Here is a 17,540-nt window from a genome sequence, read left to right on the forward strand (position 1 = left end):
AGGAGCAGCTGGAGCGCCTCCTCAGACCTCCGTCAAACATCTGCTCCGGGATGGAGAGACTCCGGCCGACGGGACTCTTCTGGGGGCGGCCGTGGTCCGAGTATCTGGAGCGGAGCTCTCGGACGTCGGGCCAGTCGAAGCCCTCGATGGGAGGGGGGGCGCTGAGGGGGTTCAGAGGACTGCGGGAGCGAGCTCGACCCGGATCCACGACCGCCGAGCTGCAGGAAAGACTCTGGATCTGGTCCACGGGGCTCAGCGGTAGAGAGCTGGCCTGGTTATGAGAAACCAGCAGAGTCTGGTTGGGTTTACCTGCAGAACAGAAAACATCGAGAAGTTACCTTTTTATTCCAGGTTTTCTCTATTGAGTCTTAGTTTCACTGCGTTCTGTTTGATCCTCTGACTGCTGGAGGTTCTGGACCCGCTGGACTCACAACGTTCTCAGAACTGATAAAACGACCAGCTTGTGCTGGTGGGCGACTGGTGGCTAAGTGGAGAGCAGGGCCATCCTTCAATCAGAGGATCAGCTGTTTGATCCCCGGCTCCGCTAGTCGCATGTCGATGTGTGCTTGAGCAAAGACACTTCACCCCAAAATGTCTCCCGTAGCTGAGCCGACGGTGTGGGATGTGATGGAATGTGAATGAACGTGACGGAACGTGAATGAACGTGACGGAACGTGAATGAACGTGAATGAACGTGACGGAACGTGAATGAATGTGACGGAACGTGAATGAACGTGAATGAACGTGACGGAACGTGAATGAACGTGAATGAACGTGACGGAATGTGAATGAACGTGACGGAACGTGAATGAACGTGACGGAACGTAAATGAACGTGACGGAACGTGAATGAACGTGACGGAACGTGACGGAACGTGACGGAACGTGACGGAACGTGACGGAACGTGAATGAACGTGACGGAACGTGAATGAACGTGAATGAACGTGAATGAACGTGAATGAACGTGACGGAACGTGAATGAACGTGAATGAACGTGAATGAACGTGAATGAACGTGACGAATGTGACGGAACGTGAATGAACGTGACGGAACGTGACCGAACGTGAACGAACGTGACGGAACGTGACGGAACGTGAATGAACGTGACCGAACGTGAATGAACGTGAACGAACGTGACGGAACGTGACGGAACGTGACGGAACGTGACGGAACGTGAATGAACGTGACCGAACGTGAATGAACGTGACGGAACGTGACCGAACGTGAATGAACGTGAATGAACGTGAATGAACGTGAATGAACGTGACGGAACGTGAATGAACGTGACGGAACGTGAATGAACGTGACGGATCGTGAATGAACGTGACCGAACGTGAATGAACGTGACGGAACGTGAATGAACGTGACCGAACGTGAATGAACGTGACGGAACGTGACGGAACGTGAATGAACGTGACGGAACGTGAATGAACGTGACGGAACGTGAATGAACGTGACGGAACGTGACGGAACGTGAATGAACGTGATCGGCAGGTGTCACTGCCATCAGGGTGTGAATGGAAACTTATTGTAAGTCGTTTTGGATAACAGCGTCTGCTAAATGACTGTAATCTTTAATATATACGTTTTTGATGTTTTGATTTCACTAAGTCAACTAACTAACCAACCAACCAAATAATCAACTAACTAACTAGGAACAAACCAGAATAATCCTTCTGGTTTATATATATATCTATCCTAAGGCCTTTTTTCTTCCGTCTTGTATTTCACTCACTTTTACTCCTTTTTAATTAAATATTACATCTTTATCGTAAACTCCTTTTTGATGTTTCCTCAAATCCCCATTTCTACATCCCAATTTCTGATATTCTTTAAATACTTTACTGCTCATTTAAATCAGTATTTAAGTGACTTGTGTCGTGAATTAAAATGAAGTTTGTTAATTTGTGCAAACTCAAAATCAATGGCGGACCCTGACAGTTGATATCTGAGAAACAGAACCCTGAACATCACAGTACCTGGAGCCTCCTTCTCCTCCACCACACAGGATAAAGTCCTCCTGCCCATCAGGACTCCCTGACTCCGCTGTCGGACCACCAGTTTGGTGGTTTTGATCCGCTGGCTGTACTGGCGGGCCAGATTGAGGACTTTGCTCTTGGTCTTGTCCACGTCGTCCAGCTCGTTCGAGTCCTCGTCGGCCGTTCCCCCCCCCGCCTTCAGCCGGGCGACCCGAGGAACCGGAGCCCTGAGGCCGATGGCCTCGTCCCCAAACACCTTCAGGGTGTCCTTCAGACTTCCTGTCCGACTCACGCCGGAGGATCTGAGCCTGAGGGGCGAAGGACTCGTGGATTCCTCAGTGATGGTGCTGAGGTCAGACGCTCTGCCCTCTTCGTCACAGCTGGTGTTTGAGGTCTTGACAGAGAGGCTGATGCCGGTTCCTCTCGGAGCTTCTTGGGATTGTTTGCGCCCTCCGCCGTCGCTTTGAGATCGGTCAATCTCTCGCTCCATCGTCTGCCAGATCGTGATCATTTCAGAGGAAGATCTGAACTCTTCGTCCTCAGATGGATTGTCCTGCAAGCTTTGCGATCTGGACCAGCGGCTGTCTTCTGAATCTTCTGGATCAGACCTGAAAGAGTCCAAAGAGTCACTAGAGACCATGCGACCCGAGGTATCCGTGGGTAAAGCCGAGCTCGACTCCAGACCGGAGGATGTGGTGGAGGTGGAGGGATTCGTCTGGACGGTTTCATCCTTCGGGATGCTGTTGAGCCGGCTGACTGAGCTCCTGACCAGCCCAGTGGGGATGTAGGTCAGACTCTCTCTGCGCTGGAGGCTGAAGGTGGCATCCTCGTTCTCGGCGTTCTCGTAGTAGCTCTTGATTTTGCCGATGAGCAGCTGGTCCTGTGTGGACAGGGTGGAGTTCCTCCTCCGCCGAATGCCTCGGTCAGCGTCGAAGATGCTGTCGTCCCGAGGAGACAGCAGGGTCAAATCTGTCATGCCGAAGGTCTCTGCGGGATCAGAACAGATACTGTTGAGCCTCAACATCCGTTCGGCAGGTTCGGGGCTGAGGCTGCTGCCGGTCCTGCTGAGTAGCCGCGGTGACGTGCAGCCGAGGGAGCGGGTGTCGTCCTGGACCAGGGTGCCTCGTTTGATGCTGGGGGTGAAGTGCTGAGCGATGGCGCTAGCTTTGTCCAGGACAGACGAAGGAAGGATGCTGGCGGCTTCACCCTCCTTAACCGGCGCCTCCTTCGCATCCTCCTCATCCTCGGAGGAGGAGGATTCCCCGCTACTCAAGGTCTTTGAGTCTGAATCAGGTGCGGCAGAGTACGGTTGCTCCGTGGATTCTGGATCTCCTTCAGGTTTCTGCTCCTCTGACCTTTGAGGGGACGCTGAGATCCCGGGACGAGTAGCAGACAAACTGTCCAGATCGGAGGAGGGTTCTGGTTCAGGGATCTCAGTTGGTTCAGACTCTGACGTCTTCTCTTGTGACAGCTTATCCGTGGAGGGCTAGACAAGTCCAAGACAGGATGAATGATTAGAACTGGAATGTTTTATCAGTTTGAACAAAGCTGAACAGCTTTAAGAACTGAGACCAGCTCTACGTCACTGAAGAACTAAAGCAGGAAAGCTGCTGGATTCTGGTAAACCTGCGAGTCGTCCGTTGTGCTATCATTTACCGGCTCACACGTCGGTCCGGTTCCACCTGGCTCGTCTTCTTCAGGAAGTGGGTCATTTTTCTCGTTGCAGCCTTCAGAGGAGACTCCGCCTCTGTCTGCCTCCTTCAACAAACACAAGACGGCAGACGTTAAAAAGATGCAGAACAAAAAGTTTAAAGAGTTTTAATTAATCAACAAACATCTAAACCCAAAAACCACAGAACCATCCTGTTCTTGGGGGAGAGAGGAAGAAGAAGTGCCACAGGAAGGAGGCGTGGTTTTCGTTTGGGTCTTCATTACTTCATTACAGACCGAATGAGCAACAAGAATCCTGAAGCTCTTCAGATCTCCGTCTCAGCTTCAGAAGTCGGAAACATTTGTTTCTGGAGCTTTTACATCTTTTTTTCAGCACCAGAGGAGAATCAATCCTCCTCTTCACCACACGATGGCGCTACGGTCCTCAAAGTGGAACATGTTTGATATAATAATAATAATAATAATGATAATAATGATAAAAATGATAAAAATGATAATGATAACAATGATAATAATGACAATGATGATAATAATAATAATAATAATAATAATAATGATGATAATGATAAGAATGATAATAATAATGATGATAATGATAATAATAATGATGATAATGATGATGATGATAATGATGACAATGATGATGATAATAATGATGACAATGATGATGATAATAATGATAATAATAATGATAATAATGATGATAATAATAATGATAATGATAATAATAATGATAATGGTAATAATAATGATAATAATGATGATAATAATAATGATAATAATAATGATAATGGTAATAATAATGATAATAATGATGATAATGATAATGATAATGATAATAATAATGATAATGGTAATAATAATAATAATGATGATAATGATAACGATGAGTGAAATGATCTGATTTAATTTGAAGCACTTTGATATTTTGATTTGAGTTTGGTTCTGTTGTTTTGGAGACATAATGTTCAATAGTTAAAGTTAGTTAAATGTTATTTGTATGCTGCTAATTATAGTTCTAAGAAAATATCTGAATCAGCAAAGAACAGCATAGTCAGCACATTATTAAATGAATGTTAATAAAAGCTGAACTGAAGGTCTCTGAGGTTTCAGCTCAGCTGCTGTTAGTTCACCACATGAAGCTCATGCAGCAGAACCGAGAGCTCCGGCAGTGAGCGACGGTCCCTTTACTGTGTTAGGGACCTGCAGCGAGGATGGAGGAAACAGGAAGGAGATCGTCACCATGGTAACGCCTGTTGGAAACAGAGTCTGGGCCCAAAAGGAGACGGCGGCCAGAACGGAGCCGGTGAAGTCCTCCTCCTCCTCCTCCTCCTCCTCCTCCTCTTCATACACCGAGATCAGTCGCTCTACTGAGTCTTTCCTGCTGCAGGGCTCCTCCTCTTCCACATGGTCTTCCTCACACTCGCCCAGCGAGAGAGAGACCCTCCCCCTCTGGAACAACCCACCCCCCACCCCGCACACACACACAATGCTGAGCACAATGTAGAGGAGGAGGAAGAAGGAAGAGGAGGGAAACGAAGTAGGAAGAGGGGGAAGACGAAGGAGTAGGAGGAAGAGGAAGAAGAGGAAAAGGAGGAAGAGCAGGAGGAGTAGGAAGGAAGAGGAGTATTAAAGACATCAGTTCATGTTTCTTACCTTCAGGATGACTGATCAACAGGCGAATCAGAAGCAGAAGAAGAGAAGCAGACATGTCTGATTGGTTAGACATTTTATTATTAAAATTATTAATATTATCTTTATTAATATTATTCTTATATTATCTGACTTCTTGATGTAATAATTAAGTATTAGTGTCAGTGAAGTCGTACCTTTGCTGCTCTTCAGTATTTCTTTGATCGGCTCTAAAGAAGAAAACAGAAACAAATGAAAACAAATCTATCAACAGGAAGTACTTCATCACGTCTATCAACAGGAAGTACTTCATCACGTCTATCAACAGGAAGTACTTCATCACGTCTATCAACAGGAAGTACTTCATCACGTCTATCAACAGGAAGTACTTCATCACGTCTATCAACAGGAAGTACTTCATCACGTCTATCAACAGGAAGTACTTCATCACGTCTATCAACAGGAAGTACTTCATCACATCTATCAACAGGAAGTACTTCATCACGTCTATCAACAGGAAGTAGTTCATCACGTCTATCAACAGGAAGTAGTTCATCACATCTGTCAACAGGAAGTAGTTCATCACATCTGTCAACAGGAAGTACTTCATCACATCTGTCAACAGGAAGTACTTCATCACATCTATCAACAGGAAGTACTTCATCACATCTATCAACAGGAAGTACGTCATCACATCTATCAACAGGAAGTACTTCATCACATCTATCAACAGGAAGTACTTCATCACATCTATCAACAGGTAGTACTTCATCACGTCTATCAACAGGAAGTACTTCATCACGTCTATCAACAGGAAGTTCTTCATCACGTCTATCAACAGGAAGTACTTCATCACGTCTATCAACAGGAAGTACTTCATCACGTCTATCAACAGGAAGTACTTCATCACATCTATCAACAGGAAGTACTTCATCACATCTGTCAACAGGAAGTACTTCAAAACATCTAGCAACAGGAAGTACGTCATCACATCTATCAACAGGAAGTACGTCATCACATCTATCAACAGGAAGTACTTCATCACATCTATCAACAGGAAGTACTTCATCACATCTATCAACAGGTAGTACTTCATCACGTCTATCAACAGGAAGTACTTCATCATGTCTATCAACAGGAAGTAGTTCATCACATCTATCAACAGGAAGTAGTTCATCACATATATCAACAGGAAGTAGTTCATCACATCTATCAACAGGTAGTACTTCATCACATCTATCAACAGGAAGTACTTCATCACATCTATCAACAGGAAGTACTTCATCACATCTATCAACAGGAAGTAGTTCATCATGTCTATCAACAGGAAGTAGTTCATCACATCTATCAACAGGAAGTACTTCATCACATCTATCAACAGGAAGTACTTCTTCACATCTATCAACAGGAAGTACTTCATCACATCTAACAACAGGAAGTACTTCATCACATCTATCAACAGGAAGTAGTTCAAGTTGTTTGTGTTTACCGGACTGTCGTCGTCCCTGACGACCGTCTGGTGGAAACTCATCAGACTGACACGACAGAGCTTTCTTCAGCCGCTCAGGACTGTACCGATACCTGGGAGGGTCTACAGGTGAGAACAGGTGAGAACATCGACATTCAGTTATACACAGTTCATGTGACAAATACCACGACAGACAAACACCACGACAGACAAACACCACGAGGACGGACGGACGAACGCCACGAGGACGGACGGACGGACGGACGGACGAACACCACGAGGACGGACGGACGAACACCACGAGGACGGACGGACACCACGAAGACGGACGGACGAACACCACAAGGACGGACGGAGGAACACCACGAGGACGGACGGACACCACGAAGACAGACGGTCGAACACGAGGACGGACGGACACCACGAGGGCGGACGGACACCACGAGGACGGACGGACGAACACCACGAGGACGCACGGACACCACGAGGGCGGACGGACGAACACCACAAGGACGGACGGACACCACGAGGACGGACGGACGAACACCACAAGGACAGACGGAGGAACACCACGAGGGCGGACGGACACCACGAGGACGGACGGACGAACACCACAAGGACAGACGGAGGAACACCACGAGGGCGGACGGACACCACGAGGACGGACGGACGAACACCATAAGGGAGGACGGACATTTGTACACTTTTTAATACAAACATTCAACATTAACTTACATATGGAATCCATTTCCAAGATGGCCTCTTTCGCCTGAAACACACAAGACAACAATCATTTCTACCTTTGATGCTGATACTGGTCATACTGGTGCGTGTACTGGAGCGTACACTGGTGCGTACACTGGAGCGTGTACTGGTGCGTGTACTGGAGTGTATACTGGAGTGTACACTGGTGCGTGTACTGGTGCATACACTGGTGCGTGTACTAGAGCGAACACTGGAGTGTACACTGGTGCGTGTACTGGTGCGCGTACTGGAGTGTACACTGGTGCGTGTACTGGTGCGTGTACTAGAGTGTATACTGGTGCGTGTACTGGTGCGTGTACTGGAGTGTACACTGGTGCGTGTACTGGAGTGTACGCTGGTGCGTGTACTGGAGTGTATACTGGTGTGTGTACTGGTGCGTGTACTAGAGTGTATACTGGAGTGTACACTGGTGCATGTACTGGTGCGTGTACTAGAGTGTATACTGGAGTGTACACTGGTGTTGGTGGTGTCTGACCTTCTGTGGGATGATGGCCTGGTGGTTCTCCAGAATGATGCGTTTGATGTGATGAGCCCACAGCTTCTTCTCCTCCACCGTCTTCGTCTGGAAACATGAAGCAAGGTGAACAGGTGAACAGGTGAGCAGGTAAACAGTTGAACAGTTGAGTAGATGAACAGGTGAGTAGGTGAACAGGTGAGCAGGTAAACAGGTGAACAGGTGAACAGGTGAGTAGATGAACAGGTGAGCAGGTAAACAGGTGAACAGGTGAGCAGGTAAACAGGTGAACAGGTGAACAGGTGAGTAGATGAACAGGTGAGCAGGTAAACAGGTGAACAGGTGAGCAGGTGAACAGGTGTAGATGATCTCACCTGAACGGTGTGAGGCTGTTTGGGATGTTTGTAATGAGTCACACTGAAGCTCAGAGAGTCTTTGGCGCTTTCAATCAGCATCAGAGTGGAGCACTGAAACCACACAGACATTAACAAACAAACATCTGGTTTCTTGTCTGGTTTTACTTCTGCAGTGTTTGAAAATGTATGCGTGCTGGGCAAGTTAACGCGTTAATTTCGCGTTAACGCATTCATTCATTAACGCAGACAATTATTTTATCGCGCGTTAACGCATTATTTAAATTTTTAAAAAACAAAAAACTTTTTTTTATTAAACTGAAAGACAAGAGACAAACATATACATAACAAGAGGATGACAAGAACAGTGGGATAAAGCCAGCAAACATCCTGTAGTCAGCCTGTCTCATGTTTATGGTTTTGCATTAGAGATATGATGTCCCTTCAGGGTTGCCGTAGAGAAAAGGCTTCCGCTGCTCTGCCTGGAGACGACGATTAATTAATCACGATTAAATATTTGAATCGTTGCCCAGCACTAGTTTAAATATCGTTCTGCTGTTAAAAGCGACCCTCCTCTACGTGAACTCTTGGAGACGTTGCTCCATGTCTTGACTTGATAAGTGGTCGTGTGGTGGGTGCAGCGTTCCTCACAGAGATGTACGTCTTGTAGACGTAATGTTCTCCGCGGCGTTTAGTGATCAGCAGCATGCGGTCGAACAGGAACAGCGTTCTCTCGTGTTTGGCACGGTGAACTTTGAAGGTTCCCTCCAGAACCAGTTCTCCGTAGGTGGTGAGGTCTGAACCTTTCCAGTTCAGCAGCAGAGACTGAACCTCCTGAAGAGAAACACAGTTCCATGTTGGCTCAAGTACAAGTACCTCAAACGAGTACTTTGTGAGCAGAGAGTACTGTGGCTGACCTGCAGTCTGACGGCGTGTTCGTGTTTCCTCTTCATGTCGTTGATGTACCAGGCCACGCCCGTCATGGTGTAGATGGCCTCCTCCACCACCTCATAGCCCGCCTCCTGAGGGTCAAAGTGCTTCGCTATCTCCTGCAGGAAACACCATCATCTTCATCATCCTCATCACGATGATCCCGGATGCTAATAACAGCTGTGTTGATGTCGTACCTGGAGCAGCAGGTGGTATTTGAGGATCCTCTGAACGGGTTTCAGCAGGTATGAGCCGAGAGGCAGCGAGCGCTTCAACGACGCCTGACGCTCCCGAAAGAACTTCGCCAGAGATTTACTGCTCATGCACTCGGTCAGAGCGGCAACCGAGCTGCAGCAAGAGACACAACAGCGTCAGCGGGGAGACAGGAGGGCAACAGTGGACCGTAGAGGACTGTAGGGGACTGGGGTGGACCGTAGGGGACTGGGGTGGACCGTAGTGGACCGTAGTGGACCGTAGAGGACTGTAGGGGACTGGGGTGGACCGTAGTGGACCGTAGTGGACCGTAGAGGACCGTGGTGGACCGTAGTGGACCGTAGAGGACCGTGGTGGACCGTAGTGGACCGTAGAGGACCGTAGAGGACTGTAGGGGACTGGGGTGGACCGTAGTGGACCGTAGAGGACTGTAGAGGACTGTAGGGGACTGGGGTGGACCGTAGTGGACCGTAGAGGACTGTAGAGGACTGTAGAGGACTGGGGTGGACCGTAGTGGACCGTAGTGGACCGTAGAGGACTGGGGTGGACCGTAGTGGACCGTAGAGGACTGGGGTGGACCGTAGTGGACCGGGGTGGGCCGTAGAGGACTGGGGTGGGCCGTAGTGGACCGTAGTGGACCGTAGAGGACTGGGGTGGGCCGTAGTGGACTGTAGAGGACTGGGGTGGGCCGTAGTGGACCGTAGAGGACTGGGGTGGGCCGTAGTGGACCGTAGAGGACTGTAGGGGACTGGGGTGGACCGTAGTGGACCGTAGGGGACTGGGGTGGACCGTAGTGGACCGTAGGGGACTGGGGTGGACCGTAGTGGACCGTAGAGGACTGTAGAGGACTGTGGTGGACCGTAGTGGACTGTAGGGGACTGGGGTGGACCGTAGTGGACTGTAGAGGACTGTGGTGGACCGTAGAGGACTGTAGGGGACTGGGGTGGACCGTAGTGGACCGTAGTGGACTGGGGTGGACTGTAGTGGACCGTAGTGGACTGTAGGGGACTGGGGTGGACCGTAGTGGACCGTAGTGGACTGTGGTGGACCGTAGTGGACCGTAGAGGACTGTGGTGGGCTGTAGTGGACCGTAGTGGACCGTAGAGGACTGTAGTGGACCGTAGAGGACCGTAGTGGACCGTAGAGGACCGTAGTGGACCGTAGTGGACCGTAGAGGACTGTAGTGGACTGTAGAGGACTGTAGAGGACTGTAGTGGACTGTAGTGGACTGTAGTGGACTGTAGAGGACTGTAGTGGACTGTAGTGGACTGTAGAGGACTGTAGTGGACTGTAGTGGACTGTAGAGGACTGTAGTGGACTGTAGAGGACTGTAGAGGACTGTAGTGGACTGTAGTGGACCGTAGAGGACCGTAGTGGACTGTAGTGGACTGTAGTGGACTGTAGAGGACTGTAGTGGACTGTAGTGGACCGTAGAGGACCGTAGTGGACTGTAGTGGACTGTAGAGGACTGTAGTCGACTGTAGAGGACTGTAGAGGACTGTAGTGGACTGTAGAGGACCGTAGTGGACCGTAGTGGACTGTAGGGGACTGGGGTGGACTGTAGTGGACCGTAGAGGACTGTAGGGGACTGGGGTGGACTGTAGTGGACCGTAGAGGACTGTAGAGGACTGTAGAGGACTGTAGAGGACTGTAGTGGACTGTAGTGGACTGTAGAGGACTGTAGTGGACTGTAGAGGACTGTAGTGGACTGTAGTGGACTGTAGAGGACCGTAGTGGACCGTAGAGGACTGTGGGGGACTGGGGTGGACCGTAGTGGACCGTAGAGGACTGTAGAGGACTGTGGTGGACCGTAGAGGACTGTAGGGGACTGGGGTGGACTGTAGTGGACCGTAGAGGACTGTAGGGGACTGGGGTGGACCGTAGTGGACCGTAGAGGACTGTAGAGGACTGTGGTGGACCGTAGAGGACTGTAGGGGACTGGGGTGGACCGTAGTGGACCGTAGAGGACTGTAGAGGACTGTGGTGGACCGTAGTGGACCGTAGTGGACCGTGGTGGACCGTAGTGGACCGTAGTGGACTGTACTTACTTTGGGTAGTTGGTGCAGTACTGTGTGTAGATCTCAAAGTATTCGCTCTGAAAAGAAACAGAATGAAGATTGAGTCTGGTTCAGAGGGATGAAGAGTCTCAGCTGTTCTTCATCGTCATCATCATCGTTATCGCTCACCTTCAGGACGAAGCACCTGGCGACGGCGACGGGGTCGTTGTCACAGAGATCCAGAGACTGAAGCAGCTCGCTGAGGACAGGAAACACTCGTCACCATCACCACGACATCACGACTACACTTCGATTGTTCAGCAAACATTAAAATCGTGATTAAAATATGAAATGATTGTTTCAGCAGCACATTGCACCTTCTGTTTGCACTTCTGGTCAGATGCTAAAGCTGCACGTCGTTGCACTTATCCAACGACAATAACGTTGAATCTCAATCTAAACGAGGAAATTTAAACATCTACAATTTAATGACAACTGATCAGCTGTTGAAGATCATGTGACCAGAATTTTTTTAATATAATTTTAAATGTTTCATAAGTTGAGAGTGAAGATGATCAGGAAGTGTAATGAGGTCACCTGACCAGCAGGTGGAGCTGTCTCATCACTGTTCTCAAGTCTAAATAAAGGTCATACAAAACCAGTTCACCGCTTTATATCATGAAGAATAAAACAAACCAAATGGATTATTGTTGATTATGATTGCGTGTTATTGATTATTATTGAGTGTTATTGATTATTATTGATTATGATTGAGTGTTATTGATTATTATTGAGTGTTATTGATTATTATTGATTATTATTGAGTGTTATTGATTATTATTGATTATGATTGAGTGTTATTGATTATGATTGATTATTATTGATTATAATTGATTATGATTGAGTGTTATTGATTATGATTGAGTGTTATTGATTATTATTGATTATGATTGCGTGTTATTGATTATTATTGATTATGATTGCGTGTTATTGACTATGATTGAGTGTTGTTGATTATTATTGATTATGATTGAGTGTTATTGATTATTATTGAGTGTTATTGATTATTATTGAGTGTTATTGATTATTATTGATTATGATTGCGTGTTATTGATTATTATTGATTATTATTGAGTGTTGATTATTATTGATTATGATTGAGTGTTATTGATTATGATTGATTATTATTGATTATAATTGATTATGATTGAGTGTTATTGATTATGATTGCATGTTATTGATTATGATTGAGTGTTATTTATTATTATTGAGTGTTATTGATTATTATTGATTATGATTGAGTGTTATTGATTATGATTGATTATGATTGATTATGATTGAGTGTTATTGATTATGATTGAGTGGTATTGATTATGATTGATTATGATTGATTATGATTGAGTGTTATTGATTATGATTGAGTGGTATTGCTTATTATTGATTATGATTGAGTGTTATTCATTATTATTGAGTGTTATTGATTATGATTGATTATGATTGAGTGTTGATTGTTGTTGATTATGATTGAGTGTTATTGATTATTATTGAGTGTTATTGATTATTATTGATTATGATTGATTATGATTGAGTGTTATTGATTATTATTGAGTGTTAGATTATGATTGAGTGTTATTGATTATTATTGATTATTGAGTGTTATTGATTATTATTGATTATGATTGCGTGTTATTGATTATTATTGATTATGATTGAGTGTTATTGATTATGATTGAGTGTTATTGATTATTATTGATTGTGATTGAGTGTTATTGATTATTATTGAGTGTTATTGATTATGATTGAGTGTTATTGATTATGATTGAGTGTTATTGATTGGTATTGATTATGATTGATTATTATTGAGTGTTATTGATTATGATTGAGTGTTATTGATTAGTATTGATTATGATTGCGTGTTATTGATTATTATTGATTATGATTGCGTGTTAGAGTTCATGTTGCTGTCGTGTCACCTGTTGAACTCGTAGATGTCCTCGATGTTTCCAAACAGAAAGCAGACCTGCTCAGGACGGATGGACAGATCGCACTGATCGATGATGTGAGCCAGGTAGTCCTGGGGGGACAAATGATCTTGATTTAATTATTTACTAGATCTACTTCACTAAACATCACAATCACCAGTTAGAAAAATAATCAAATCAAAGACTGTGTGTCTCTTCCAGTCCAGCAGGGGGCAGTGTTGACTCTGACTATAAACTGATTACTTCCTGTTTGGATCAACGCGCAGATTCAAGTGATCACATCTGAAGTTTGTCTCTGCACTTTGATTTTAGGACAGAAAAGCAGTCTTTTTTAGTTTTTTTACTCTTTAAATGTTTCCATGCAAGACGAGTGTCCACGTCTCACTGTGTCTGCAGGACGAGTGTCCGCGTCTCACTGTGTCTGCAGGACGAGTGTCCGCGTCTCACTCTGTCTGCGTCTCACTGTGTCTGCAAGACGAGTGTCCGCGTCTCACTGTGTCTGCAGGACGAGTGTCCGCGTCTCACTGTGTCTGCAGGACGAGTGTCCGCGTCTCACTGTGTCTGCAGGACGAGTGTCCGCGTCTCACTCTGTCTGCGTCTCACTGTGTCTGCAAGACGAGTGTCCGCGTCTCACTGCGTCTGCAGGACGAGTGTCCGCGTCTCACTCTGTCTGCGTCTCACTGTGTCTGCAGGGCGAGTGTCCGCGTCTCACTCTGTCTGCGTCTCACTGTGTCTGCAGGACGAGTGTCCGCGTCTCACTGTGTCTGCAGGACGAGTGTCCGCGTCTCACTGTGTCTGCAGGACGAGTGTCCGCGTCTCACTGTGTCTGCAGGACGAGTGTCCGCGTCTCACTCTGTCCGCGTCTCACTGTGTCTGCAGGACGAGTGTCCGCGTCTCACTGTGTCTGCGTCTCACTGTGTCTGCGTCTCACTGTGTCTGCAGGACGAGTGTTCGCGTCTCACTGTGTCAGCAGGACGAGTGTCCGCGTCTCACTGTGTCTGCGTCTCACTGTGTCTGCAGGACGAGTGTCCGCGTCTCACTGTGTCCGCGTCTCACTGTGTCTGCAGGACGAGTGTCCGCGTCTCACTGTGTCCGCGTCTCACTGTGTCTGCAGGACGAGTGTCCGCGTCTCACTCTGTCCGCGTCTCACTGTGTCTGCAGGACGAGTGTCCGCGTCTCACTGTGTCTGCAGGACGAGTGTCCGCGTCTCACTCTGTCCGCGTCTCACTGTGTCTGCAGGACGAGTGTCCGCGTCTCACTGTGTCTGCGTCTCACTGTGTCTGCGTCTCACTGTGTCTGCAGGACGAGTGTTCGCGTCTCACTGTGTCAGCAGGACGAGTGTCCGCGTCTCACTGTGTCTGCGTCTCACTGTGTCTGCGTCTCACTGTGTCTGCAGGACGAGTGTTCGCGTCTCACTGTGTCAGCAGGACGAGTGTCCGCGTCTCACTGTGTCCGCGTCTCACTGTGTCTGCAGGACGAGTGTCCGCGTCTCACTCTGTCCGCGTCTCACTGTGTCTGCAGGACGAGTGTCCGCGTCTCACTCTGTCTGCGTCTCACTGTGTCTGCAGGGCGAGTGTCCGCGTCTCACTCTGTCTGCGTCTCACTGTGTCTGCAGGACGAGTGTCCGCGTCTCACTGTGTCTGCAGGACGAGTGTCCGCGTCTCACTGTGTCTGCAGGACGAGTGTCCGCGTCTCACTGTGTCTGCAGGACGAGTGTCCGCGTCTCACTCTGTCCGCGTCTCACTGTGTCTGCAGGACGAGTGTCCGCGTCTCACTGTGTCTGCGTCTCACTGTGTCTGCGTCTCACTGTGTCTGCAGGACGAGTGTTCGCGTCTCACTGTGTCAGCAGGACGAGTGTCCGCGTCTCACTGTGTCTGCGTCTCACTGTGTCTGCAGGACGAGTGTCCGCGTCTCACTGTGTCCGCGTCTCACTGTGTCTGCAGGACGAGTGTCCGCGTCTCACTGTGTCCGCGTCTCACTGTGTCTGCAGGACGAGTGTCCGCGTCTCACTCTGTCCGCGTCTCACTGTGTCTGCAGGACGAGTGTCCGCGTCTCACTGTGTCTGCAGGACGAGTGTCCGCGTCTCACTCTGTCCGCGTCTCACTGTGTCTGCAGGACGAGTGTTCGCGTCTCACTGTGTCTGCGTCTCACTGTGTCTGCAGGACGAGTGTTCGCGTCTCACTGTGTCAGCAGGACGAGTGTCCGCGTCTCACTGTGTCTGCGTCTCACTGTGTCTGCGTCTCACTGTGTCTGCAGGACGAGTGTTCGCGTCTCACTGTGTCAGCAGGACGAGTGTCCGCGTCTCACTGTGTCCGCGTCTCACTGTGTCTGCAGGACGAGTGTCCGCGTCTCACTCTGTCCGCGTCTCACTGTGTCTGCAGGACGAGTGTCCGCGTCTCACTGTGTCTGCAGGACGAGTGTCCGCGTCTCACTGTGTCTGCAGGACGAGTGTCCGCGTCTCACTCTGTCCGCGTCTCACTGTGTCTGCAGGACGAGTGTCCGCGTCTCACTCTGTCTGCGTCTCACTGTGTCTGCAGGACGAGTGTCCGCGTCTCACTGTGTCTGCAGGACGAGTGTCCGCGTCTCACTCTGTCCGCGTCTCACTGTGTCTGCAGGACGAGTGTTCGCGTCTCACTGTGTCTGCGTCTCACTGTGTCTGCAGGACGAGTGTTCGCGTCTCACTGTGTCAGCAGGACGAGTGTCCGCGTCTCACTGTGTCTGCGTCTCACTGTGTCTGCGTCTCACTGTGTCTGCAGGACGAGTGTTCGCGTCTCACTGTGTCAGCAGGACGAGTGTCCGCGTCTCACTGTGTCCGCGTCTCACTGTGTCTGCAGGACGAGTGTCCGCGTCTCACTCTGTCCGCGTCTCACTGTGTCTGCAGGACGAGTGTCCGCGTCTCACTCTGTCTGCGTCTCACTGTGTCTGCAGGGCGAGTGTCCGCGTCTCACTGTGTCTGCAGGACGAGTGTCCGCGTCTCACTGTGTCTGCAGGACGAGTGTCCGCGTCTCACTCTGTCCGCGTCTCACTGTGTCTGCAGGACGAGTGTCCGCGTCTCACTGTCAGCAGGACGAGAGTTCGCGTCTCACTCTGTCTGCAGGACGAGTGTCCGCGTCTCACTCTGTCCGCGTCTCACTGTGTCTGCGTCTCACTGTGTCTGCAGGACGAGTGTTCGCGTCTCACTGTGTCTGCAGGACGAGTGTCCGCGTCTCACTCTGTCCGCGTCTCACTGTGTCTCCAGGACGAGTGTTCGCGTCTCACTGTGTCTGCAGGACGAGTGTCCGCGTCTCACTGTGTCTGCAGGACGAGTGTCCGCGTCTCACTGTGTCTGCAGGACGAGTGTTCGCATCTCACTGTGTCTGCGTCTCACTGTGTCTGCAGGACGAGTGTTCGCATCTCACTGTGTCCGCGTCTCACTGTGTCTGCAGGACGAGTGTTCGCGTCTCACTGTGTCTGCAGGACGAGTGTTCGCGTCTCACTCTGTCTGCAGGACGAGTGTCCGCGTCTCACTCTGTCCGCGTCTCACTGTGTCTGCGTCTCACTGTGTCTGCAGGACGAGTGTTCGCGTCTCACTGTGTCTGCAGGACGAGTGTCCGCGTCTCACTGTGTCTGCAGGACGAGTGTTCGCATCTCACTGTGTCTGCGTCTCACTGTGTCTGCAGGACGAGTGTCCGCGTCTCACTGTGTCTGCGTCTCACTGTGTCTGCAGGACGAGTGTCCGCATCTCACTGTGTCCATGTCTCACTGTGTCTGCAGGACGAGTGTCCGCATCTCACTGTGTCTTCAGGACGAGTGTCCGCGTCTCACTGTGTCTGCAGGACGAGTGTTCGCGTCTCACTGTGTCTGCAGGACGAGTGTTCGCGTCTCACTGTGTCTGCAGGACGAGTGTCCGCGTCTCACTCTGTCCGCGTCTCACTGTGTCTGCAGGACGAGTGTCCGCGTCTCACTCTGTCCGCGTCTCACTGTGTCTGCAGGACGAGTGTCTGCGTCTCACTGTGTCTGCGTCTCACTGTGTCTGCAGGACGAGTGTCTGCGTCTCACTGTGTCTGCGTCTCACTGTGTCTGCAGGACGAGTGTCCGCGTCTCACTGTGTCTGCAG

At 49.1% G+C, this 17,540-nt stretch overlaps 1 protein-coding gene across 1 annotated transcript in view; it reads right to left on the bottom strand.

Moving 5' to 3' along the window:
• The window catches only part of LOC306792924 (pleckstrin homology domain-containing family G member 3-like), a 30,987-nt gene that overhangs the window by 1,603 nt on the left and 11,844 nt on the right, over positions 1 to 17,540 (bottom strand). The window contains exons 4-19 of the mRNA XM_079290292.1: positions 13,436 to 13,536; positions 11,652 to 11,721; positions 11,514 to 11,560; positions 9,450 to 9,600; positions 9,240 to 9,371; positions 8,974 to 9,156; positions 8,344 to 8,436; positions 7,991 to 8,077; positions 7,486 to 7,519; positions 6,772 to 6,873; positions 5,480 to 5,512; positions 5,307 to 5,317; positions 4,842 to 5,102; positions 3,636 to 3,791; positions 1,980 to 3,465; positions 1 to 309 (exon numbers count right to left, since the gene is read on the bottom strand). The exon at positions 1 to 309 is cut by the window's left edge and continues 1,603 nt beyond it. Of these exons, the coding sequence (XP_079146418.1) occupies positions 1 to 309; positions 1,980 to 3,465; positions 3,636 to 3,791; positions 4,842 to 5,102; positions 5,307 to 5,317; positions 5,480 to 5,512; positions 6,772 to 6,873; positions 7,486 to 7,519; positions 7,991 to 8,077; positions 8,344 to 8,436; positions 8,974 to 9,156; positions 9,240 to 9,371; positions 9,450 to 9,600; positions 11,514 to 11,560; positions 11,652 to 11,721; positions 13,436 to 13,536 (3,256 nt within the window). The remainder of the gene's footprint in view (positions 310 to 1,979; positions 3,466 to 3,635; positions 3,792 to 4,841; positions 5,103 to 5,306; positions 5,318 to 5,479; positions 5,513 to 6,771; positions 6,874 to 7,485; positions 7,520 to 7,990; positions 8,078 to 8,343; positions 8,437 to 8,973; positions 9,157 to 9,239; positions 9,372 to 9,449; positions 9,601 to 11,513; positions 11,561 to 11,651; positions 11,722 to 13,435; positions 13,537 to 17,540) is intronic.

Source organism: Melanostigma gelatinosum (genome assembly GCF_949748355.1).
Source record: "Melanostigma gelatinosum genome assembly, chromosome: 19".
In the NCBI taxonomy this organism is placed as follows: domain Eukaryota; kingdom Metazoa; phylum Chordata; class Actinopteri; order Perciformes; family Zoarcidae; genus Melanostigma; species Melanostigma gelatinosum.